Source organism: Macaca nemestrina, chromosome 9 (assembly GCF_043159975.1).
Source record: "Macaca nemestrina isolate mMacNem1 chromosome 9, mMacNem.hap1, whole genome shotgun sequence".
Classification (NCBI taxonomy): domain Eukaryota; kingdom Metazoa; phylum Chordata; class Mammalia; order Primates; family Cercopithecidae; genus Macaca; species Macaca nemestrina.
In genome coordinates, this window is record NC_092133.1 from 143,766,500 (window position 1) to 143,793,473 (window position 26,974).

Sequence of the window (26,974 nt, forward strand, 5' to 3'; positions counted from 1 at the left end):
GAGGCAAAAGGGGAGTTCAATGCATTTTCCAACAGGATGAAAAAAATCATATGTAGGTTGAAGTTTCAGGTTCATGTTCAGGGTTACACTTCAAAATGTGTTTTAAAATCACAAGGCCGGGTGTGGTGGCTCATGTCTGTGATCCCAGCACTTTGGGAGGCGAGGCAGGGGATTGCTTGAGACCAGCCTGGGCAACAAAGGGAGTCCCGATCTCTACAAAAGAAAAAATTAGGCATGATGGTGCGTGCCTGTGATCCCAGCTATCCGGGAGGCTGAAGCGGGAGGATTGCTTGAATCCAAGAAGTCAAGGCTGCAGTGAGCTGTGATTGTGCCACCATATTCCAGCCTGGGGGACACAGCGAGACCCTGTTAAAAAATCGGTAAAATCAAGTCATAGAGGTAAACTTTATTGTTACAATTGGCCATCGGGGTCTCAGAAGAGGACACCCCGCCTCATCTCCTGGCCTCCACCGCGTTCCTCCTCTCCAGGCCCCTGGCTTGATGCCCTCGCGCCCTCAGGAGAAAGTGGCAGAGCTGATGATGACAGCGTTGGGTGTTAGCCACAAGGTCCGTTTCTGAATTCATCTGCCGGAAATGTGAGGAAAACAGGAGGAGGGACCGCCTGGGCCGCCTGATTCAGGCCCAGACACCGGACTCAGGCCGGGGGGTACTCAGGACACAGGGGCACTCGGGACACAGGGGCAGTTAGGACAGGGGTGCTGGGGCCCAGCGAGGCTGCGTTTCCCTGCCAACCTTCATTTGGAGACGCTGCTGGTGTTGCGTGAGCGTGCACCGTGTGCTCCTGTCCTGGGAAGCAGCGAGGAATGCAGATGTTTCCAAAGCTGAGGCTGCTTTCTTGGTTGGCCCCATGGGACGTGACTTCCTTTGTTGCAGGATCGTCTTTTTGTTCCCCTGTGCTGCTGCACACTTTTGCCTGTAAGGGGTTTGTGTTCTGATTAACTTCCACCCTTTTTTCTTAACATTTACATTCCTGTGTCCAGAAACTAAGTGTTTCTAGGATGTTTGGGATGCAGAATTATGAGTTCCAATGGGGGTTCCGTTCCCTGGGCCAGCCAGGCACATGCCAGCTGCTCAGGAGGGCAGCGTCTGTCGGGGCCTCCAGTCGAGATTCAGAAGCGAGTGTGGTGCTGAGCAGCTGCCTGGATCTAGCTGAGGAAGAGTGCCAGGAGCCAGGAAGATACGTGACTTGTATGTGCAGTGAAAGGCAGGTCAGAGAGAGTGCCCGGAAGATCATCTTCAGGGAGAAGACGTGGCTTAGGGAAGCTGCCCACTTGGCACTCACCCTTCTGTGGTTCAAACCCAGCCCTCATCAGTCTCTAAGCCCAGTCAAACTTGCAAACAGAGGAAATGGAATCCACTGCCTGGCACCCTGTTCAGGGATATCTTAATAACATCGTCGACTGGGATAACAAGGCCTCACTGCTTTTATGATGCAGGCCATGGAGATTGAGAGTAAAACTTTGGTGTGGCTATAAATAGTGGAGCCTTCCTTGCTCAGATACAACTCCTCTTTCTCAACTTGTTACCTGATTGTCCATGAAATGTTTCTTGGTACTGAGTGATTTATGAAGATCCAATATTCCTCTCCAAGCCCAGCTTGCTTTTCCTTCAACAGCTGGACAGCTTGATGCCCAGGTGCAAGTTACAAGGACTCTGAGGGGGTCAGTCTGTGCCGCACAGTTTCCACTATGGGGTCGCGTGAGCAGCCTCCCCAGGGAACAGGCCTCCTGGGTCAGTGCGTGAAGCCCCACACAGTTTCCACCGGAGGCCTTGATGGCTGCCCTGGCCTGCAGGCTCGCGCTGTGCTGTTCAGCTGTTGACTCTAATCACAAACCCGGATTTATCTCAGTTTGCTGCCAGGGCTCCCAATGGCCATGCTGCTGTCCACATGAGGAACTCTGCTCAGGCCGTGCCCTTAGCCATGTCCAGGCAGTGTTTAAAGCTCAGTTCGGATTTCTCCCTTGATCCCTCAGTCTAGACCATCCAGATTCCCATCTCCGTGTCGTCCTGTCCCTGAAATACCACAGTCGTAGTTGGGCGGTGGTTACTAAATGCTCGGTCTGCACCCCAACCCCCAGCAGCAGCACCTAAGTCACCTGAGGCCCCGGCCACCTGCTCACGGAAAGTGGACGTTGGGCAGGTATTTGCTGAATGGATTCCGGGGTGCGGCACAGACGGGCTGAGTCTGCCCATGGGGGCGGCCGGGGCGGTGCTTGCTTCTCCCCCACACGGTCCCCACCGTGGTACGAGGATGGATGTGCAGTGTCCCTGAGGGCAGACGCCACCATGCCCACGTGACGCCCTAAACAGGCACCGCAGAACTTCCACCGCCTCAGGCGTCTATCTGGGCCACAGTTTCTTTTATTCTTGATTTGGATAAATTTAAATGGCAGATGGTAACATGTAAGTGCTAACTAATGATCAGAATGACAGTGGGTAACATATACCTCAGCACCGTCCAGTCCATGGAATTATCTTTTCGGGACTTGGCTCGCATCCCAGTGTTTGATCCTGTAACTGGATCACCTGTTCTCATGAGAACAGCTGCTCTGGCCTGAGTGCTGTTGCTTGCAGTGGCTGCCTTGCCCTGTCCCCATGGAGAGGGCTTCCTTTGAGGTCCTGTTGCAGATTGTCCCACTAGGCTTTGACAGTCATGTGAGGGAAGAGGTGCCCCGGAGTTGGCGTTTGTGAATCTGGCACTTTGGTTACATATGGAATGAGAAACTTTCCTATATTTAAGTACATAAATGCTGTTTTGTTTTGTTTTGTCGTCTTTAGAAGACGTGGCTGGCTGACCCCAACCTGTTTGCCTGGGACGGCCGTTGGTTGTTCTGATTCTTCGTGTCAGCAGAGTTGTGCTTTCCCAGGGCAGGTGCACAGCGGGTTCATGCTATGAGAGTTACAGTCCGGTGACCCCAGAGTAGCCCTTCCCACACGGCAAGTACTGGGGCAGGGACCGCCTCCTCACCTGGGCTGAAGGTCCCGGGGACTTGTCCCTGGCTGGTGGCCTCCACTTAGTGGTGAGGCCATGCGGCAGCTCACAAGGTGAGGATCTTTAAACTTCAATCCCAGAGGAGGGGAAACGTGGGTGTCCAGATTGCACTGCCTGTGACAGCACGAATCCTTCTAGACCAAGTTGCTGCCGTGAGAGGTGGACCACCTGTGTTCCAGGTCAGCCGTGTTCCGAGGGTACCACGCTCAGCTGCTGGAGCCACCTGTGTTCCAGGTCAGCCGTGTTCGGAGGGTACCACGCTCAGCTGCTGGAGACGTGTTCTGTCACACGCAGCTGTCGGTTTGATCCGTGCATTTGTTTCCTGGTCTTTTTAGCAATATTGAGTGAATCGCGTTCCTCCTCCCAGATGTCAGGCGCTAGGGAGGGAGTGCAGCTGAGCCCACGCCGTGCAGTGTGTCTCCAGTGGGGAGGGTAGCACCCACTTTCTTTGGAGCTCCGCATGTGGGTTTTGTGAAAAATCCAAGGTGTAAGCAAAGTGCGGAAACGTGAAACCCTGGCCCTGAAACCCTGGCCCTGATGGTGAGATTGGCATCTCATCCAGCGAACGTGGACCGGGGCTCAGGCTGGCGGATGAGATACAGATGTCAGACTCTCCTGACCCCGGATCACTGGCAATTTCCAATGCTTGAGTCCCTAACCGAGTTAAACTAGTATAACAGGAAAAGGGTTGTTAAGGAAATGTATAGTGATTTGCGGCAAAGATTTGGGTTCATGAAAGATGGATAGAAAGGAGGACAGCGTGGGGCCGGGCGCAGTGGCTCTTGCCTGTAATTCCAGCACTTTGGGAGGCTGAGGCGGGCAAACCACGAGGTCAGGAGTTTAAGCTCAGCCTGGCCAACATGGTAAAACCCCATCTCTACTAAAAAACACAAAAATTAGCCCGGCATGGTGATGCGTGCCTGTAATCCCAGCTCCTCGGGAGGCTGAGGGAGGAGAATTTCTTGAACCTGGGAGGCGGAGGTTGCAGTGAGCTGAGATTGCACCGTTGCCCTCCAGCCTGGCGACAGAGCAAGACTCCATCTAAAAAAACAACAAAGGACAGTGTGAGAATTCACAGGGTTGGGGCGGGCAGGTGTCAGGTGCTTAGGATGGAATTTCAGTCTTTCCATTGTATGGTGTTCCCATCTGAGTAAATACAAAGAAAATTATTAAATTTCTTACCTGTGTGTTTACAACAGTTGTCTTGTTTGCTTTCTGGCAAAGTCCTTGATTGCACTTATTTTAAAAAACAAGTTCTGCGATATGAACAAGAGCATGTAATGGAGGCCTGGAGAGAATTCAGAAACTGCTTTGGGACAGACCTGAAATACAGAAAAGTCCCCTGCAGTTCCACGAAGGGCCCAGGGCAGGCTTCTTGTGCAGGACGCTCCTGTGGAGGCCGGCGTGCTTGCCCTTGGGTGTCCGGGAAAGAGGCCAGGAGAAGCCTGTTGGCCCTCCCCTCCCTCTCCCCTCCCCTCCCCTCTCCCTCCCCTCCCCCTCCCTCCCTCCCCTCTCCCTCCCTCCCTCCCCTCTCCCTCCCCTCCCCCTCCCTCCCTCCCTCCCCTCCCCTCCCCCTCCCTCCCTCCCTCCCTCCCTCCCCTCCCCTCTCCCTCCCTCCCCTCCCCTCCCCTCCCCTCCCCTCCCCTCCCCCCCCCTCCCCTCCCCTCCCCCCCCCGGGAGCTGAGGTCAGCCATAGAGACAGATGCGTCTGCAACCCCAGCATGCCCGGACACGGGATGAGTGAGAATAAGATGGGAATTCGGATGTGTCTGCAGCTCCAGCACTCCCGGACATGGGATGAGTGAAAATAAGACGGGAATTTGGATATATCTACACCCCCAGCATGCTGGGACAGGGGATTAGTTGAGAATAAGATGGGAATTTGGAGTAAGGCCTTCTCATCTTTAAATCCTACATACTTTTAAAATTTGTTTTTCTCCGCACATTTGTGATGATTTCTTTTAAAAATATGTTGAAAATCAAGATTTTCAGTGTATTTATCTGAATTTAGAAATCAGTGGAAATTGAGAAGTTTAGAAATACAGTAGACGTTTTTTCTAGTGCGTTTAACATCCTGAGTAACTGCATCGTGTCCATGTTGCCGGGCCCCCAGCCTGTGGAGGCCGCTGTGGTGTTGGCGGCCGCCCCCTTCCCAGGGACCACGCCAGCCTCTCCCCTGATCACGCCTTCTGTCAAGAGGCTTCCAGTCTTTGTGACGCGCCTGAGAGCTGGTTTTCAACCACAGTTCCCCAAACCGAAGGTGACTATGAACGTGAGCTCTCGGCAGCGCAGAGCACTATGCTGTGGTCGTGCATCTTAGTGATCATTCGTGTTCGTGCTACCAAGAGGCGTCCGTTCCAGCAGCCGTGCTTGGTTTCCCTGTGATGGGGGCAGTGGGGACGCCCCTGGGTCCTGTGCGGTCACAGGACAGAATCCAGTTGAGCGACGCCTATTCAATTGTGGCTTTCTTCTTCCCAGAGCACACCATTAAGCCACCTGCAGCCTCATTTGGGATGACGTTAGAGGAAAATGAATGAAGGAAACGTGCATGTTCATACTTGTTTCTTTTGCTGTCTTATTGCAACCTGTAGAAGCTAGTCTTCCGTTTTATTCATTTGTTTTCAAACTTTTGTTGCAAACTCTGCATTTCCACCTATGAGAGGAGATATTCACAAGGTTGGTATGCAAAAGTAGCTTTCTGAGATCAGACACACAAGGCCTGTGAGAAGCCGAGCAGCAGCCTAGAACTACGTACACCGTCATCCGTGGGCACCAAGAGGTGGTTAGGGTTGGAGGTAATCCTAAGAAGCACGTTTGCATGGACTGGATAGGTGCGATATTGAGATTGAAGGTGAAGCATTAAAAACGTCCGGCCACTGGTTACACTTGGCAACTTGGAAGTGTGCATTTATCTCTTTCTCCAAACTCTGCTAAGATGTCAGTGACTAAGTCGACAGCACAAGAGAAGTCAAGTAGAGGAATTTGTGGTTCATCATTTAGCAAAATGGAGAAAGCCAAGATGGAGACACACGGGACAGCCGTGGTGCTGTACACGTGGAGCCCAGAGAACGGTGTCCAGGAAGCAGGCGGCCACCTCTCCCCCTCTTCCCTCCCTCCCTTCCCCCCTTCCTCCCCTTCCCTCCCTTCCCCCTCTTCCCTCCCTCCCTTCCCCCTCTTCCCTCCCTCCCTTCCCCCTCTTCCCTCCCTCCCTTCCCCCCTTCCCCCCCTTCCCCCCTTCCTCCCCTTCCTCCCCTTCCCCCCTTCCTCCCCTTCCCCCCTTCCTCCCCTTCCCTCCCCCCCTCCCCCCTTCCCACCTTCCCTCCCTCCCCCCCTTCCCCCCCTCCCTCCCTTCCCCCCCTTCCCCCCCTCCCTCCCTTCCCCCCCTTCCCCCCCTTCCCAGCCATGTGTGTTATCTGGAGAAATTAAACCAGGGAGGCTCCAGATTTGGGGGTGGTACTGAAAACAGGCCCCAGGTCAGAGCACACGTGGAGGAAACAGCCCAGCCCAGAGGGATGAATGTGCCTGTGTTTGGTTATGAAACAGGAGAGGAGAGGACTCTTCAGGCTAATGAAACAGCCCTGATGAAGCCCTCCTGGGGGAGAGATTTGGTCGTGTGCCCCTATGAGAAGAAAAACCTGGTATGCAGCAAAAAGATTATCGAGGGAGGAAAGAAAGGAATGGGTATTACAACCTGGCTTGCAGATCCTCCAGTGGGAATGAAAAAAATTATCAAAGAAGAGAAAGGAATGGATATTACATAAAGATTATAGCATCAGAATGATGTTTAACTTCTCACCAATAATGGAAATGAAAGGCAATGAATAGAAGTAACTTTCACCTAGAAGTCCATATCTAGGGGAAAGACCCAGTCTCACTGGGGTAGAGAGAGAAGCACTTTCGGACACGCGGGACCCCCAAGTGTTCCTTCTCGTCCACCGTTTCTGAAGCAATCAAGGTGTTCCTTTAGGATGGGAGAGGAGGGGCGTCGAGGGGCTGAGAACGAGTGACCAACATAGTGAGCAGCACGGCCAGCGGGAAGAAAGGCACCCAGTGACAGTAGCACGTTGGGGATCAGGGCGGGGCTCCAAGAGAATTTCCAGGAAAATCAGAGATTCTCACCAGGTTGTCAGTGATTGTGGGCGAGAAAGTGTGGGAGAGAGTTGTTCAGTTCTGCGGAAGAACTGTGAAAGGGTTGGCAATAGGTACATCGAAAGCCAGGATAATGGAAAATAGATAAAAAGTATTAACTCCAGAATCACTGAAAAGCATAAGATAGGATGGTATTTATAGCACGCTGCAGACCCTGACGTGATGACCACAGTGTTGTAAGGGGTGGTGTCTAAAGGACAATTCGGGAAGTTGTGTGGTAAGTCCGTGTTTATGAACGTAAGTGCCAGGTAACTACTATTTTTCATGTGAGACTTGATAACACTCTGATTTCCTAAATCCTTAAATGCATCTGTTTGATAAAAAGGTAATTGAAGATCATTTTTAAAGGATCATTTGTAGATGATGATTGCAAGAGGTTGGTAGCAGCAGTTTGTTCCTCAGGAACTGATGGTGATTTGGATGCTGCTGAAAGAAGAGCACATGAGACTTAACCAAATGACAGGGTGGGGGAGCGGTGACGGGGTGTGGAGCTGTGCTTCATTTAGTTCTGAACTCGCCAGCCTGATACATAGGGTCTGCACACACACCATGAAAAGCTGGTGTGCAGAAACCACCGGAGTGAGAGGAACATGAAGCCCACAGATTGACTCGACAGCTGTCATAAGAGCCCATAGTGGAAAACCAGGGACTAAATATTTCTTTTGTTAACTTAAAGCTTTATTTCTGGTTTATTTTCAATCAAATATTACTGATTCATTTCTGAAGAAGCATCTGTTAGTGATTGGTGCTCAGTCTCAGAGCAGTTCTTCCCGGAACTGTGACGATGACATCCTTCCTGTGGACTCAGAGCAGTTCTTGACGGAATGTGAGGATGACGTCCTTTCTATGGTATCAGAGCCGTTCACAGAACTGTGGGGATGACTTTTTCCCTGTGGTATCAGAGCAGTTCTTCGTGGAACCGTGATAATGATGTCCTTCCTTTGGGGGGGCTTCGTTTCATCTAGTTGTGTTCCTTGCCACCCTGTTATTACCCGAGTATAACCAATACCGTGACAGGTGGATTCATGTCAGTGTTTTGACCAATACTATTAAATTGTTTTTATCTGACCACATTAACGTTTTTTGGTAATTCATCAAATAATTGTAATTCATAGTCGAATATAATCTATTAAACCACTTGGCATCAAATGGAGTGAGTTTCCAAATGGAGTGAGTTTCCAGAGAGTAATCTGGAATGAGCAAAGCTGGACGTTCGTGGTATGTCCTGGTTACCTGAATTGTACTGTTAAATTATCCTGTAAGATTTATTTTAAAAATTGCTTTAATAATTAAGTTTTAAATTTTCTTAAGAACTTATACAGCCCATTCTGTATATTTACAATATGAAAGGTCGTAACTTGAGTCTGTGTCTTGGGCCCTGTTTCTCTAACTCCCAGGAATTCAGTTGCTACCTGTGGCTGAGTTTGTGTGTCTCCCTGCCTGTCAGTGGACCCTTGTGCTGTGAGAGGGGCCGTGGTGGCGTCCAGGCAGGAGGGGTCTCCCCGGCTGTGGGAGAGCTTCCCCCGCAGTCCTGGCCCTCCTGCCTGTGGGCTCTGAGGTGCCGCCATGCCCAGTCCCATGGGTAACTCTGGCTTTGCTGTGGGGATGGAGGGAATGATTTGCTGGAGTCCGCTGAGCACAGCCACGCCTCACTCTTCACTATTCCCTCTTCCCTCTTCCCTGAAATCCAGGGGTGGACCAAGCTTTGCCGCAAGAACGCCGGGCTCCTGTCACTCCTTCCTCTGCCTCTCGCTACCACCGCCGAAGGTCTTCAGGGTCACGAGATGAGCGCTATCGGTCAGGTAAGCGCGGGGTGGGGTGTGGCAATACGTCCATCTGCTGCCTGTGTCAGGAGGGTGCCTGTGCCCAGCCACTGGGCGAGGCAGAAGCATGGTGGGTGTGGGCCTCCAGCTTTCTGTGCATACACACCCTGCTGGGAGACCCCAGTGTCTGGTACATAGCTGTTCACGTGGTTTACAAGCCCACGTTGTCTACCATTCAGAATTTCACACTAATTGAAAAGATTATAATCTCGTGCCAAATTTTTCTCATTTTTAGGCATCACTGTTAAGTAACTTTTTAATTGTGGTTGCTAGCAAGTTTTTTCTTCTCCTTACCCTCAGTGATTTGTTTTCCAGGTCTACTTTTCTAACCAGAAATGAAAACCACACATTGTCATGTGTTTCCTGTTTGTTGTTCCTCCGTGTTTTATGATGTCGTCTGCACAGGGCTGTCTGGAGACTGAGTTGCCACTGCCACCTGGGCTTGGCCAGTTGAAATTTCATTAACTTAGTAACAGAAAACTCAGGCTGTCAGGCATGGTGGCGGGCACCTGCAGTTCCAGCTACTCAGCAGGCTGAGGCAGGAGAAATGCTTGAACCTGGGAGGCGGAGGTTGCAGTGAGCCGAGATCACGCTACTGTACCCCAACCCAGTCGGGGAGACAGGGCAAAACTCCATCACAGAAACAAAAACTCTGGCTGTGATTGATGTCTGAATTACTCTGAAAGAGTTTTTCCAACATGTAGGTTAAAGTTGCTTCTTTAAAAGAAAATTACCTGTGAATTCTTGTGTAGTTCCCAGGGCCGCAGTGAGGGCAGGGGTGGGTCGCTGGTGATGGACCCGATGCGTGAATCCCTTTGTTTATCAAATGCCCTTCACTGGCGTTCTCACGTCGTTCTCACATGGAGCTTCCATGATAAGCAGGTGAAGTTGTGGCTGTTGTCTCCTGTGTCAGAAGAAAAAACGGAGTCTAAGGGATGACGGAACTCACCCGGTGGTGGAGGAAAGGCTGTGAGTCTGGGAACTCACCCGGTGGTGGAGGAAAGGCTGTGAGTCTCAGCTGTGCTGTAACGAATCTCGGTCCACACAGGCTTGTGTGATCAGCCGCTTCTGCATCCTCCTCAGTCGCCGTCTGGTCTCCTGGCTCTGCTCTTCTTTCTAGAGAGGTTTTATGGCCTCGGGGACTGTCACCCGTGCAAACGAGAAGGACACACCTGAGAGCCTGAATGAAAAGCCGGTGCCGCCTCCACGGTGCCCCTGCTGCCTTCTCCAAGGAGGCTTTGACCCCAGGAAAACGTGTAGGGATGAAACGAAGGAGGATTTGCTCCCAAATCCAACCTCCGTTGTTTCACAGCGGTCTTAAGCCCTGACACACATTGACATCTTGTCTTACTCACGTGGGTGTCTCGGAGGCCCCTGTCGAGTTCGGGAGTGTGGAGGTGCCCGCGTGCTGTCAGTCTGCGGTGAACGCTTTCCTCACCATGTGTCAATGCTGCTGTGCAGGCGCCCTGTCTGTGAACGCAACACACCCAGACGTGCACGCAGGCATGAGTTCACGTCGCTTCAGTTCTCACGGAAGCCAGTGTGGGTCTGTCTTCCATTTCATAGATGAGGAAACAAATTCAGGGAGGCTGCCCGATGGCTGACGATCACACGGGGCCACTCCTCGCAGGAGGATGCAAGCCCAGCTTTGGCCTGACATCTTACCACACAGGAGAGGAAGATCCACATCAGTCACCATTGCATCTGTTTCCTACATTCTCTCTCCACGATGCTGCGGTGGGGTTGATGAACCCTGTGTTTACCTTCGGATCGTGCCATCTTCACAATCCCAGCTACTCCACGAGATAAGTGTGGCGGGTTGTGGTTATCTCACACTCCTCTCTCTCGATAAAAGCCTGAGAGAGGTGGGTGTAGCAGGAGATGGTGATCTCTTGGCTTCGGGCGCGTTTTCTGTTCACCCGTGCACCTTACCTCACCTCTTCAAAGGCAGGAAGGCGTGGGGGAGAGAGGCACAGGGCGGGGGGGTGGCTGAGAGTGGGAGGGTGGGTGGAGGAGACCGACGCTTCAGCTCAGAGACTGCAGGCTCTGCCCTGGAGGGGAAGCCAGACCCAACATGAGAAGTATGGTTCATTTCTGCTGTTTCTGTAAAATTGTGAAATACGGCACCTCTTCATACACAATCCCTCCCGTTCCCCATCCTGACTCATGTCTCCACTGCCGTTATAACCACATGACACACTGTCCATCTGTCTGCATATCTGTGTATTCGTTATTTATCTACCTGTCAGTCATCCATTTATCAACCTCTCTGTCTACGCATTCACCAATCATCTACTTACCTATCAATCACCCATTTATGTCCACCATCCATCCATCATCAGACATCTTATCCATTTACCCAATTACTCAGCCATTCTTCCACCATCCACCTCCCTACCTCTCACCTTCTCCCGTAAGAATATGAGGTCCACACAGGCCAGGATCTCTGTTTTGTTCATTTGTGTGGGCCATGCACCTGAAATATTGCCTGGCTTCTATATTTTGAAGGAAGATGAGGGAGCATGACACGTTTGGGGAAGGCAAAGAAGTCAGGTAGGAGGGGCCGGTTATAGCATCTTGAGCATCATGCTGGGAAATTTGGACTTCGTCCTGAAGATGATGGGGGAACCACTTGAAGATTTTAGGCAAAGGGCCAGTCAGGGCTTGAAGATCACGTTAGCAGCAGCATGGAGCCTGGGCTTGAAAGTGGGGGAGTCTGAACATCCCTGAATGCCTGAAACTGATGTGTACTTAAGAGATATGTCGGGGCTGGGCGCTGTGGCTCATGCCTGTAATTCCAGCACTTTTGGAGACCGAGGCAGGTTGATCACCTGAGGTCAGGAGTTTGAGACCAGTCTGGCCAATATGGCGAAACCTCATGTCTACGGAAAGTACAAAATTAGCCGGGCGTGTGGTGGCTCATGCCTGTAATTCCAGCTACTCCAGAGGCTGAGGCAGGAGAATTTCTTGAACCCAGGAGGCGGAGGTTGCAGTGACCCGAGATCACACCACTGCACTCTAGCCTGGGCGACAGAGTGAGACTGTGTCTCCAAAAAAAAAAAAAACAACAACAAAAATTCAGTATCAGTGAGATTTGAGAAATGCTCACAAGATAATAGCAGTAAGACCTGAATGTTGGGTTAACAAGGAGGAACATGAGAGGAAATCAGGGTGACCTTGATGTCCGTATCATACTGGATGGGCAAAAAGTGGAAGCATTCCCTTTGAAAACTGGCATAAGACAAGGATGCCCTCTTTCACCACTCCTATTCAAGGTAGTATTGGAAATTCTGGCCATGGCAGTCAGGCAAGAGAAAGAAAGGGTATTCAAATAGGAAGAGAGGAAGTCAAACTGTTTCTGTTTAGAGATGACATGATTTTATATTTGGAAAACTCCATCATCTCAGCCTAAAATCTCCTTAAGCTGATAAGCAACTTCAGCAAAGTCTCAGGATACAAAAATCAATGTGCAAAAATCACAAGCATTCCTATACACCAACAACAGAGAGCCAAATCATGAGTGAACTCCCATTCAGAATTGCTTCAAAGAATAAAATACCTAGGAATCCAACTTACAAGGGATGTGAAGGACTTCTTTAAGGAGAACTACAAAACCACTGCTCAAAGAAATGAGAGGACGTAAACAAATGAAAAAACATTCCATGCTCATGGATAGGAAGAATCGATATGAAAATGGCCATATTGCCCAAAGTAATTTATAGATTGAATGCTATCCCCATCGAGCTACCATTGATTTTCTTCACAGAATTGGGAAAAACTACTTTAAATTTCATATGGAACCAAAAAAAGCCCGCATAGCCAAGACAATCCTAAGCAAAAAGAACAAAGCTGGAGGCCTCATGCTACCTGACTTGAAAGAGTACTGACAAGGCTACAGTAACCAAAATGGCATGATACTGAAATGCAACATGCTTTGGTACTGGTACCAAAACAGATATATAGACCAATGAAAGAGAAGAAATGCCTCAGAAATAACACCACACATCTATAACCATCTGATCTTTGACAAAGCTGACAAAAGCAATGGGGGAAAGGATTGCCTATTTAATAAATGGTGTTGGGAAAACAGGCTAGCCATATGCAGAAACTGAAACTTGATGCCTTCTGTACACCTTATACAAAAATTAAGTTGGATTAAAGACTTAGAAGACCTAAAACCATAAAAACCCTAGAAGAAAACCTAGGCAATACCATTCAGGACAAAGGCGTGGCCAAAGACTTCATGACTAAAACACCAAAAGCAATGGCAGCAAAAGCCAAAATTGACAAATGGGATCTAAACTAAAGCACTTAAAGCGCTTCTGCACGGCAAAGGAAACCACCCTCAGAGTTAATAGGCACCCTACAAAATGGGAAAAATTTTTTGCAATCCATCCGTCTGACAAAGGGCTAATATCCAGAATCTACAAAGAACTTAAACACATTTACAAGAAGAAAACAACCCCATCAAGAAGTTGATGAAGGATGTGAACAGACACTTCTCAAAAGAAGACATGCGGCCAATAAACATACGAAAAAAAGCTCATCACTAGTTGTTAGAGAAATGCAAATTAAAACCCCAATGAGATACCGTCTCATGCCAGTTAGAATGGTGATCACTAAAAAGTCAGGAAACAACAGATGCTGGAGAGGATGTGGAGAAACACCATTGGTGGGACTGTAAACTAGTTCAACCATTGTGGAAGACAGTGTGGCAATTCCTCAAGGATCTAGAACCAGAAATACCATTTGACGCAGCCATCCCATTACTGGGTATATATCCAAAGGATTATAAATCATGCTACTATAAAGACACATGCACATGTATATTTATTGCGGCACTGTTCACAATAGCAAAGACTTGGAACCAACCCAAATACCCATCAATGATAGACTGGATAAAGAAAACATGGCATATATACACCATGGAATACTATGCAGCCATAAAAAAGGGTGAGTTCATGTCCTTTTCAGGGACATGGATGAAGCAGGAAGCCATCATTCTCAGCCAACTAATACAAGAACAGAAAACTAAACACCACATGTTCTTACTCATAAATGGGAGTTGAACAATGAGAACATATGGACACGGGAACATCACACACGGGGGCCTAGAGGAGGGATAGCATTAGGAGAAATGCCTAATGTAGATGACAGGTTGATGAGTGCAGCAAACCACCATGGCACATGTATACTGGTTACTTCCCGGCCTCTCTGTAGGTGGAAATATCCTTGACCACTTTTGGTGCTCATCCTCAAAGATACTTAGAAATACTAAAAAGTCACTGCCTTCTGTCCTAACTGCTGAGTTTCCAGATGATTTTCTCCTGTCTTTTTAAGTATTTGCATTTTAGGCATTTGCTGGAGTCCGTGACACTGTGTGTCCAGCATGACCAGCAAATCTTGTTACTCTCATGACGTCCGCGCACATATCTGTTGACTCCTCTGCAATCCTGCCTGGTACCTTTACCTGGGATATTTCTGTTTCTCATGGTTTCCAGTCCATGACCTCTCATCTGGTGTCTCAATTGACGTGGCTGGGTAAAACTGTATTCAGGGCATTTGTAATTAAGGCTTTGGAGGACACTTGATCAGATGCTTTCATGGATTTCTGATGCTGCACAGGTGCTGGATTTCATCTATCGGCTCATTTTGTGAAAAGGATGTTGTGTTTTCGAGGGAATATTTGTTTTGTAGCAACCTGTTTACCCATGTTATATTTTCCTAAAAGTTCTTCATCTTATGAGCTCTTCTCAGAATAATCTGGGTTTTATGCAGAGCTTTGTAAACGTCTTTGTTCTCAGCTCATACCCTTTCCAGCACTGTGTGTTCATCCAACACTGCCCCCTTCCTTGCACCCGGCCCTCAGACTAGCCAGGACTCCCTGTGACCCGCTGGGGAGGCTATCCTGTTATTGTTACTCGTCTTAACATTGTTCAGTGTAGAGTCTGAATCTTCAGCGGTGCTGTTTATAGATGTTTTGAAGTGTCACCGTGCCACTGATTTCAGGTTAAAATAGAATGTAGACATCTTTTTATAATAGTTTTTAATTACTCCACTAGTTTGTGTTGCTGTCCCTTGCTGTGCAGTCTACAGTCTGACGTCTCTGTGGTCCCCACGTTTCCCTCCTGCTCGTGTTACCTGATCCTGCGGGATCCTCCACTCGTCTGGAGTGGCCTCGAGCTGGGTGTGCTGGTCTCCTTGTGGGCTGAAGTGTTCTTCTGTTACTGTGTTCTGTTTTTTGACCAAATTTAGCAGACTTGTGTATGGTGCAAACACTTTTAAAAATGTCTTTTGCCTTTGTGAAAAAAACACCTGCACTGCTTTCAGATGAACCCTTCCTGTATCTCCTTCCTTCCCCATAGATTGCTCTGTGTTAGAAACTCGGTGGTGTGTGTGCTTCATGGCCTCATCCCATCAAGCACTGTAACCTCTGATTGCAAAAGTGACTACACTCAAGGCAAAAACCTTTGCAAATGTTGAAAAGAATGAACAAAAAACAATATATCGTTCTCTTGTCGTTCTGAAATGGCTACTCTTAATATTTTGATGTAGTTCTTTCAATTCTTTTAAAGTAAAATTGCTTCTAACACAAGCACTTTAATTGTATTGATCAAATTATATTCAGGAAATAAGGAGAAAGTAAAAAGAATATCCAGTTTGGGGCAAAAAGGAAGACGACATAGAAAGAGGCTGTAAAACTCCCTGCAACTTGAAAAGCTGGGTTGTGGTGGTTGTGGTTTTATTTTTACCGCGAGAGACCACGTGATTCTTCTGGGCACTGAAGGGCAATAGGATAATATCCTATGTGTGTTTTGGTGGCCGTATGGTGGCCAGTCCCATGTCCTCTTTGGAAGCAGAGAAAGCATGAGGTTTGAGGTAGTGGTTTGGTAACTTTTTGAAAATCTGTTTGTAGGACTGCACTGCGGAGATTAGGTCAGTCTGAATTAGATTTGAATGATCTGCTCAGGCCTTGGGAGCTTTCTACACCGGGTGTACGCCTGTTCTGGATGTGGTGTAGAAGGAACAGGACTGGGAGGGTTTCTTGCTTCCCAGTCACCGCCCACAGGCAGGGGCTGGGGAGCCCAGGGTGCTGCGGAGATGGGCTTCCAGGCTCCCGCCCTGGCCCTGAGGAGGTTGCCGGCTGAATTTAGACGATGCCGTTATTGAGGCGTAGACAGTATATTTTATACCCACACATGCGGACATATACATAGATGTGTGCACATACGTATGTGTACGTATCCGTGTGTGTATGACATACGTGTACATACCCGTGTGTGCATAGGTGACAGAACTGCCTGGCTTTTGTGCTGTTTCCTTAATTTTTTCATTCGCCTCAGTTGAAACAAGACGTGTTCCTTGTTGGAGGTGAATGGTTTCTTTGTTCCAGACCAGTCATAGAAATGCCTGCAATTATCACTGTTGTCTCTCGGGAAGCTATTTTGGGAAGGAAGTGTACCTTCCAAGGCTGCTGGTTGGCCTGTCGTCACCCTGGGGGTCTTGGTGTGGGTCACGGGAGCTGTGGCTGCTCACGCGTGGAGCTCTGTCTCTCGCTGCCGCCGGTAGACAGCTGGTCACCAACACAGTGTGTGTCCCAGTGGCCTTTAAGAAGAATTCTCTGCATCGTTTTTATACAGGGTCCTTTTTCTTTTCAATGTCAACATCGTGTCTTCCAGCCAAGCCATATGTTCTTGCAGAAACAGGAAGTGTGGCCCAAGTGAGAAGTGAGGGAATTGATCTGTAACTGCTATCAGTTTTTATACAGTTGAGCCATTGTAATTTATACATAAACATGTTAAATCTGTAGCAGTGAGTCACGGTGCCAGACCCTCACAAATGCCGAGTGTCTACGTGGGACCTCTCTTCTGTCGGGTCCACGTCACAAGAAGAAAAGTCACTCAAACGCAGCACGGAGTGGATGTGAATCTTTCCGAAACGTCCGTGAATCAGAGCGACTGCTTTCTCATTTGCCGGTCTCCCCATTTGAGGTTGTGAGATTCCCGTTCCGAGGCTCCCTCAATTTCTCAGCACCCATTTCACTCCTCCCTGGAGATAACAGACTCACAATGATACCTTGTTCTCAGATTTTCTAATTAGAAAAATTGCATATTTCACAAGAATAGTCCGGCTAACTCACTCCTTAGCCTGGGGTAAGCCACATACCTCTTTTCTCTTTAAAATACTCACCTTTCAGGACTCTTGATAAATTATTTAAGAGTAGGAAGGTACCGTGACTTTGGCCACAAGCAGTATTATGTATAATGTGCAAGTGAGTGCCTTGAGAGCCATGGTTGCTAAAAACAAATTTTCTCAGAAGAGAAAAATGTAAGCGGTTCTTTACCCTGACCACTGTGTGATCCTGAGTATTGTTGGGGTGAGTGGATCCTGCCGCCCCACTGTGTGATCCTGAGTATCGACGGGGTGAGTGGGTCCTGCTGCCCCACTGTGTGATCCTGAGTATCATCGGGGTGAGTGGGTCTTGCTGCCCCACTGTGTGTGATCCTGAGTATCGACAGGGTGAGTGGGTCTTGTTGCCCCACTGTGTGTGATCCTGAGTATCGACGGGGTGAGTCGGTCCTGCTGCCCCACTGTGTGTGACAAGCCCTTTGTTTCTGGCCCGGAAATGTCCCGGCTCTGTCAGTGCATTGGGCTGGTGCTGGCTCCCTTGTTAGTTTGCATGCGAAGCAAAATCTCATACCTTTCACTCTTGTTGACATACAGATGCTGAAGCTTTGAACAAATTCTTACTAAATCAAACCCAGAAATATGTAAAAGGGATAAGAATACCATGAACACTTAGAGTTTGTCCTCATGATCTGTAGTTTTGCATTGCACACTTGGCTCATCATTCAAAAATCAATGTAATTCACCACATTAACAAAAAATAAAGCAGAAAACCCATTTATTTTATCCTCTCAGTGGACACTGAAAAACATCTGTTGAAATTTAATAGTCCTTATACGAATTTCCTACCACATCAGGAACAGAAGGGAACTTTCTCCATTTGATAAAGGCCACTCCTGAAAAACAAGAGCTGACCCCCCTCCTCGGTGGTGGCAGCCGGGGAGCTCTGCCCACAGTCAGGGGTGTCGGGAGCATGGCCATTCTCCGTGCTTCAGGTTCGCATGGTGCGCACTGGGGCCGTCGTCCGTGAAGTGAGTCAGGAGAACTAAAGGCATAAAGACTTGGAAGCAGGGAGATGCTTGATGTACAGAAGACACAGGGCCTTATTTAGAATATTTTAGGAAATGTACAAACAACCAGAAATGGTGTGAATTTTGCAAGCATGCAAGATGGACTCTTTGCAACAGATGTGTATGGATGCCCAGTGGCCTGTGAGAGGTGCTCACCAGGGAGTCATTGGGTAAGTATAACTTAAACCCACGAGGTTCCCCTTCACAAGACTGGAGAAGGGAGGACAGTAGCAGGTGCTGGTGAAGATATGACAGACTGGATCTCAGACTGATGGAGACTTAAAATGGCACAGCCACTTCAGCAAACTGGCAGTTTCTTTAAAATGTGTACACTTACCATATGGCCCAGCAGGTATGCTGTAGACGTTCACCAAGGAGAGTGGAAAATGTGTGTCCTTGTGAAAGAATGCACATTTTCTCCAGAGTAAATTGTCATAGCCAAGAACTGGGAACAACATAAATCTCTCTCATCTGGAGAAACATGAGCAAATTCTGATATATTCATACATTGTCCTAGTTCCCATCGGGAAAAACGTACAAAATACTGAAACCAAAACAGACAACGGGGATGAGTTCCAGGAGCCTTGAACTGAGCAGAGAGTGAACACCACGCCGTGGAGTCCATGTGACGATGGAGAATCTATGCGAGTCTCGGGTGACGGAAAAGCACCAAGAACACTCCTCGAGAATGAGCAGTGGCTGTCTCTTGAGGGCTGGGATTGACTGGGAGGGGACTTGTGGGAACTTTGAGGCAAAAGGTTTGATTAGGGTAATAGATTTCCATTTATCGAAATGCACCAAGTGTACTTAAGATATGAACATTTCACTGTGTATACTTTGTACTCCTTCCCTTCCAAAAAAAAAAATGAAAAAAGAATTACAAATGAATACTGAACTCTACTTGATAGATTTTTCACAGTGGTATTAGAGAGCAGTTCTGAAAGCATTTCTGTATCTCCAGGCTTAAGCAAATAAGCTTAATAAAGTAGTGAATAGATTGAGGGTTACAGGAGCCAGGTTTCTTTCTTGGCAGGAGAGGTAGAAATAAGAAAAGGCCAACGCCTGGAATGGATCATGTGGGATTCGGTTGCAGCAGGAGGTGTACCAGTATAAGCTGGTGGCTCCCGACAGATGTAGACAGGGACAGAAGTGCCTGTGGATGGCTGTGGGTGCACATGCGTGTACATGCGTGTTGTGTGTTCTACTTGCCGGCAATGCCCAGCAGCACCCGGTGCCCGGTCTTAGCTTCCAAACACCGTTCTTCACTAGAAGGAGCCCTAGTCCAAGGGCTGGGGAATCCGGTGTCACATCTGGAACCAGTTGAGCAACAAAACACACCATTATAACTACGAATTATAGCCCACCAAGCCAGACTGCATGAGTACATTTTGACATATGTAAATGAATGATGAAAGATAAAATAATTTTACGTGAATATGGAAGATCTAATGATTTAGAAGGAATGACAGGAAATCAGTGGATGCTAAAACTAGTAGTGAAGAATTGATGGAAAACAGAATATGCACATAGTGTCAGGGTGTCTCCTCCCAAATCTTAATTTCAACGCGAGAAGTAGCATCTTTGCTTTGGAGGCACTTAAGCACCACCTTCACTGAGTTGCCGATGTTAACGTTGTCACACAGGACAGACTTGCGGTGTCCCTGCTAAAATGCATACTCGAGTCTAGTCCGGAAGATACCAAAATAAAGGACAAGCTGTAAAATAACTGACCTGTATCCTTTAACATTTCCAATTTCAAGAAACACAAAAGCTGAGAAACTTGGATTCTGGATGGGTAAAAATCACATGACAAATCAATTCATGATCCTGGATTGGATTGTAAAATAGGAAGAAAAAGTAAGAAAATTATGGAGACAGTTGACACCATTTGAAAGTGAACTTTGTATATGACAGTTAAATTTCCCGATCTTGAGGAAAATGAATGTGAGAGCATATCCTTGTGTTTAGGAAATACACTGAAACATTTAGGTATGGAAGGACATAGTATCTGAAATTTATTTTCATTTGACTTAGAAAATTCATGGGGGAGGGGGGAAAGCAGTGATGTAAGATAGGAGCAGTTGGGCCTAAGTTGAGCCTGGTAAGTTATGTGGGAATTCACTGCGCTGGTCTTGCAGATTTTCTGTGTATTTGAAATTACATCCAAAAAGTTTAAAATGGAGAATATGCAAAACAAAAAGTGATTTGTGGAAGTGAGTGGACTGTCACCTCATTGATCCCTTCAGTTTTCGGCCATGAGCCAAGTCAGTCACATAGTGGTTTTTGACCTGGGAATTAGAAATAGTGGCCAGAAGACCAGGCTTTTTAGTTAGGGAGAGAAGTGTGCACAAAGGCTGACCAAGACCAAGCAGTGCAATGAGCTGCTTGCGGGCGTGATGCGGCAGGTCTGGGTCCTGTCTCAGGTGGCAGTGCGGGGGGTTTAAGCCGGAAAGCCACGTCTGATTCCCTTTCCGTGGGATCATTCTCGCAGCTTCAGAGAAAACTGCCCCGTCCTGGGGACCCTCTTCCCCCAACCCGTCTTCACTCACACTGGCCATTTTTGGTGGTGGTGGTTTTAATTCTGCTAACACCGTTCTCGCTCACAGTGTAGGGCCTTTGAGTGGGTTTTTGCCTGTGTCTCGAAGATTCTCGTCTTGACAGCTGGTATGTTTCATTCCTGTTGTTCTGATTTTGTGTTAAGAGGGTTCTTCCCTGGCTTCACAGTTTGGAGTTGCCGCTGCGTCTGTGTCTGCTTTAATTCTCTACCCCGTCTGTCACCTGTGTCATCCCTTAACAAGTGGCCTGCATGAGATGCCATGAGACTGTCTTCCTTATCACCACTTCGTCCCCAGCCCATAGGGACTTACAAAAGAGGCATTCGGTGAATGTGTGGAATTAATGTAATGGGTTAATAGCCACAAAATGTGTTAATGGTTGTGTTAGTCCATTTTCACGCTGCTGATAAAGATATACCCGAAACTGGGAAGAAAAAGATTTAGTTGGCCTTGCAGTTCCGCATGGCTGGGGAGGCCTCGGAATCATGGTGGGAGGCGAAAGGCACTTCTTACATGTCAGCAGCAAGAGAAAACGAGGTAGAAGCAAAAGCAGAAACCCCGATAAGCCATCAGATCTCATGAGACTTATTCACTATCACGAGAATAGCACAGGAAAGTCGGGCCCCAGTGATTCAATTACCTCTCCCTAGGTTCCTCCCACAACACATGGGGATTCTGGGACGTAAAATTCAAGGTGAGATTTGGGTGGGGACACAGCCAAACCATATCCATAGCCAACACAGTCCTGGCCCATGGCCGGTGTTGAGCTGAGCTGCGACCGTGGCTGTGGGAGTTGGGGTGCGAGGCGTGCACACGCCTCGCAGTGGTACAGTGAAAGGATTTGGAGGCTCAAACGTGTGACCTACGAAGAATCTCCAAAGATCAAGGTCCATTCACCCTAAAAAGAAAAATATCAGCACAGTTTACAGCCAGCGTTTGCTTGTGGATATGGATTCTGCAGTAATAAAATGAATAATTAAAAGTCTGTGAATAATGTTAATGTCTTTACTGGAATTGTAAACACTGATTTTCTTTCCTCGCCCACCCATCTGTTGGTGAGTTTCAGAAGGTGGATGAACCGTGCTGCGGGGACAGAGGAGGGTGCAGCTTGGCCTCTGGGACTTCAGCTGAGCACTGAGTGACTGAGCTCTCTCCGTTTCAGACGTCCACACGGAAGCTGTACAGGCAGCTCTGGCCAAACACAAAGAGCGGAAGATGGCGGTGCCTATGCCTTCCAAACGCAGGTCTCTGGTCGTGCAGACCTCCATGGACGCCTACACCCCTCCAGGTAAGGGACACGCTCCCGGACGCTGCCTCCTGAACATGCTGGGTGCCTCAGAATTGACCACTAGCCCAGCAGTCGGGTTTTTGCCTTCAAAATCATGGTGCAGAAATGCAGATTTTGTGAACCAGAAGTCCAAAATCAGTGTATGAGTTAAACATGGAAGGAAAAGTAACATCATTATGTATCTGTATAAATATACATTTTTAACTTTACATCAAGACTCATACATATGATACATACCAGTAAAATCTCACACAATTTTATTCATTTAATTCTTTGTAGGGAAAAGAGAAGAGTTTGTAGCCCTCTGGTTGGAATTGGACTTTTCTTATTAGTCTGGTGCATGTGTGTGCTCAAATCTTCAGACAAGTGTGCTATATTGTTGGATTGTTTTAGAACGAGCGAATTGGACGGTTACGGCAGCTACCCGAATCAGGTCATAAACTTTGCCTGCAAGGTGCCAGATAGTATTTTAGTTCCTGCAGGCCATAAGGTCTCTCACAACCACTCAACTCTGCCCTCAGCCATGGGTGATAGCAAGTGTGTATGGCTGTGTACCAATAAAACTTTATTTACAAGAACAGACCAGATTTGGTGCACAGACCTGCCAACCCCTGATCTAAATTACCGAAGGTAATAGCCGGTTTATATTTGTTATATAATACTACTTTTATTTAATCTTGAATTTTACATAACTACCCAAATTCTCTATTTTCTCTGCCCAAATAATTATAAACTACATTTCATGATCTTCACACTCAAGTAAAGCAGAAAGTTGAGTTATCCAGATACTTGTTAGAGACACAGATTGAACCTACGCTATTTGGTGTTTAGTTTCTGTGATTTTGATTCCAACATTATTCATGCCATTGTTGCAAGCTTGTCTTCTCAAAGGACCTGAATCACCTTACATCCCACGTTGAAGCTACATATCACTTTAAATGACACCGTGTTTTTCCTCCACTACAAGAGAAACTTAAGGTACAATATGAATAGTTGAAAATGTACAACATTTTTGGGAGTATTTTTACTTTTGAAGTTTAGCTTAGTCTTGGCAAGCAGTGAGACAGAAGGACGTGCTTCAGATCAGAGCTGAGGTCAAGCGTATGCCCACATTATTCCAAGTAGCTCCTGAGTTTCACCTTTATGTACCTTTACAAATGAAGGCACTGAAATTTATAGGATAGAACTTAGAGTGCATCGTTTTGGGTTTTCGTTGCTTTTTGTTTTAAGACAAGGTCTTGCTCTGTCACCAAGGTTGGAATTCATCATGATCACAGCTCTTGGCTCACTGCAGCTGTGACCACCTGGGCTCACGCGGTCCTCCCACTTCAGCCTCAAGCAGCTGGGACCACAGGTGCTCGCCACCACACCCAGCTAAGTTTTAAGTGTTTGTAGAGACAGGGTGTTCCTATGTTGTTTTTGTTTTCCATTTACACATAACGTGTTCTTCATCTAAAGAACGCAGTGCCAGCCAGGCAAGGGAGTGAACGCCGTGCTAGCAAGGTTGTTGGCAAGGGAGCCCTTTCTGCCTACGTGCTCCCTTGGGCTCCTCCCTTTCTTTATTTTAATATTAAGCCACAGCACATAATTAAGGGCTCGGCACGGTAGCTCATGCTTATAACTCCAGCACTTTGGGAGTCCAGTGCAGGTGTATGGCTTGAGCCCAAGGGTTCAAGGCCAGCCTGGAAAATATGGCAAAATGTACAGAAATGCCTTTGGTACATTTTGTCTCCACCAAAAGTACAAAAAATTAGCTGGGCCTGGTGGTGTACACCTGTAGTCCCAGCTACTTGGGAGGCTGAGGTGGGAGAATCACTTGAGCCCTGGAGGCAGAGGTTGCTGTCAGCTGAGATGGCACCACTGCACTCCAGCCTGGGCAATAGAGCAAGACCCCCGTCTCAATTAGAAAAAAATAATGGTAATAAATAGAGACTCTTTAAAAATGATTAGGCCGGGCATGGTGGCTCATGCCTCTAACCTGAGCACTTTGGGAAGCCAAGGCTGCTTGAGTCCCAGTGTTTGAGACTAGCCTGGGCAACTTCCAAACCCCATCCCTACAGAAAATACAGAAATCAGCCAGGCATGGTGGTGTGTGCCTGTGGTCCCAGCTGCTCAGGAGGCTGGGGTGGGAGGATCACTTGGGCCCAGGGAGGTTGAGGCTGCAGTGAGCCATGATCGTGCCACTGCACTCCAGCCTGGGCAACAGAGCAAGATCCTATCTCAAAAAATATGCTTAATCCTGTTTAGTTTATGGTTATAATTTGCCAAAAGTTATAATTTGGTAAAAAATTGTATGTGTTCTTTGTGTAACTAACAACATGGACGTTAAAAGGATAACCCACTTGAAATATTTTAAACCACATTTTTGGCACTAACCAGTATTTAAGGCAACAGGCATTTTTCTTGACCACTTTTTATAAGAGAAATGATGACTTTGAAATGGAAGAAGCAGTGCGGTTATTTGCTTATTTCTCGTATTGAATCCAACTGCTGAGAAATATTACTGGGTCATGTGTGATGAATAACCTCATTGTACAGATGTCTGCAAAATATAAAAGAAAATTATTTGAAATGTTATTTTTGTGAAGTATTTGGATTTGACTAGCATTTTTATATAAACCATAAAGCATCCTTTGTAAATTTTCATCAGGAGTCCTCGTGATATCACATGGGGCAGTTTTGTACAATCATAAATGTCAATATCATAAAAATTTTTTACTCCCAGCCTATTTTGTGCTTAGTGGTAGTTTGCATGTTTATTACCGTACTTACTTGAACAAAGTCTTAGCTGCATTTTGTTACCTATTTTTCTTGGTTGTTGGTAACAGTGATTAGATCTTACTCAGTTTCATTGCCCTTCAGAGAATGTTCTTGAAGTTTATCTTCTATGGAATGACTGGCTGCTGACCTGGATCCTAGTTTCTGGAGAAACTCTCATTAGGATTGTCGCACCGCTAATATTCTATGGGTGAAGTTTCCTTTAGTTTTCCAATGTAAACATATAAGAATAATTGGCCAAAACTTCTTCTACCCATGATGAGAGAACAGGGACCCAAATCACACATCTGCCGTAAACAACCGTAAAACTGCGCAAAGCGAATGAGATGGCTGTTTTTAGTCTGTGAGCACAGCTGTGCCGGCCAGAACCTGAGGGCCGGAGAATGAACGAGACGCACCCACAGTACACTTCCTGCAGACCGTGGCACCGAGAGCTCAGGTGTGGGCGGAGCATATCACCCTACCACGTCCAGGAGGTGGAGATTGGCGAGAGCTCAGATATGGGTGGACCATAGTACCCTGCCACGTCCGGGAGAGGGAGATTGGAGAGAGCTCAGGTGTGGGCGGAGCATGGCCACCCTACCACGTCCAGGAGGTGGAGCTTGGAGAGGGCTCAGGTGTGGGCCGAGCATATCATCCTACCACGTCCAGAAGGCGGAGATGACAGAGCTCAGGTGTGAGCGGAGCATATCACCCTACCACGTCCAGGAGGTGGAGATCGGAGAGAGCTCAGGTATGGGCGGAGCATATCACCCTGCCACGTCCGGGAGAGGGAGATTGGAGAGATCTCAGGTGTGGGCGGAGCATGGCCACCCTACCACGTCCAGGAAGCGGAGATCGGAGTGAGTGCAGGATTGGAGCTCTCCACAGATCCACACCAGCAGCGAATCAATCCAAGCCTGCCCATGGTCACAATGACCCAGCAGTGCCTGTGCTACCTGCTAAAACAAGAGCTGGAGAGCTTCAGAGGAAGGTTAGGGATCCTGAGTGTGCTCAACATGTTACCCACAATGTGTAATATTCAGCAAATAATCACTGCATACACAGAAACAGGAGGTAGAATCTGTGATCAAAAAAAAGGCAGTAAAAAGTGCACACACATGCAGGATGGTCTGTCATTCACCACATGCGGCAGCTGAGCACATGAAGTGTGCCCGGACTGAAGTGGATTTGCTGCATGAAAGACATGCCAGTTAATATAAAAAATAGAAAATATTGTATTTGTAATTTTTTTTTTTTTTGAGATGGAGTCTTGCTGTGTCCCCCAGGCTGGAGTGCAGTGGTGCGATCTTGGCTCACTGCAAGCTCCGCCTCCCGGGTTCCCGCCATTCTCCTGCCTCAGCCTCCTAAGTAGCTGGGACTACAGGTGCCCGCCACCACGCCTGGCTAATTTTTTGTATTTTTAGTAGAGATGGGGTTTCACCGTGTTAGCCAGGATGGTCTTGATCTCCTGACCTCGTGATCCACCCGCCTCGGCCTCCCGAAGTGCTGGGATTACAGATGTGAGCCACCACACCCGGCTTATTTGTGTTTCTTATTGAAAGTATAGTATGAGCATTTTGAGTTAAAAATATACTAATAAAATTAATTGTACCTGTTTATATATTTATATGAGGCTACAAGGAAGGTTTAAAGTTCTATAACAGGATTCTCATAATTCTGTTGGAAAGTGCCTGTCTAGATGTCTGATACAGCAGAAGACCAAGTTTTTAAATGTACAATTATAAATATTTAGGGAATCAAATTACAACGTGTCGAAGAATGAAAATATTTTAATTCTTGAGCCAGAGGAAGGGAAGACACTTTTTACTATAAATGGAGTTGGGGAGGTTCAGGTTCCGTACATGATAATCTTGAGAATTGTCACTCCCTCCTCACAGGTAAAAAGCTGAGCAAACTGAAAAATCAGCAGCTCCTCTTAAACCTGCAAGAGACATGAGGTCACAGGCAAGCCACTGTCCCCAGATTGGCTGGACAGGTAAAGCGGAGAATCACCATACACTGGAGCACAATGCTCCAAGGAACCCACGCTGGGATTGGAAAGCCTGAACTGGAATTGACAAATTGCTGCGGTGAGGTGTGGCCACGTCTGAGAGTTAAAACCTCCAGGAGGCCTGTGCATATGGGTCTCATGCTTTTGTGAGTTGTATCATCAGAAGCTCAACCAGGTT

At 47.5% G+C, this 26,974-nt stretch overlaps 1 protein-coding gene across 1 annotated transcript in view; it reads left to right on the forward strand.

Moving 5' to 3' along the window:
* The window catches only part of LOC105490816 (disco interacting protein 2 homolog C), a 378,821-nt gene that overhangs the window by 202,216 nt on the left and 149,631 nt on the right, over positions 1-26,974 (forward strand). Inside the window, 2 exon segments of the mRNA XM_011756731.3 lie at positions 8,854-8,964; positions 21,900-22,025. Of these exon segments, the coding sequence (XP_011755033.2) occupies positions 8,854-8,964; positions 21,900-22,025 (237 nt within the window).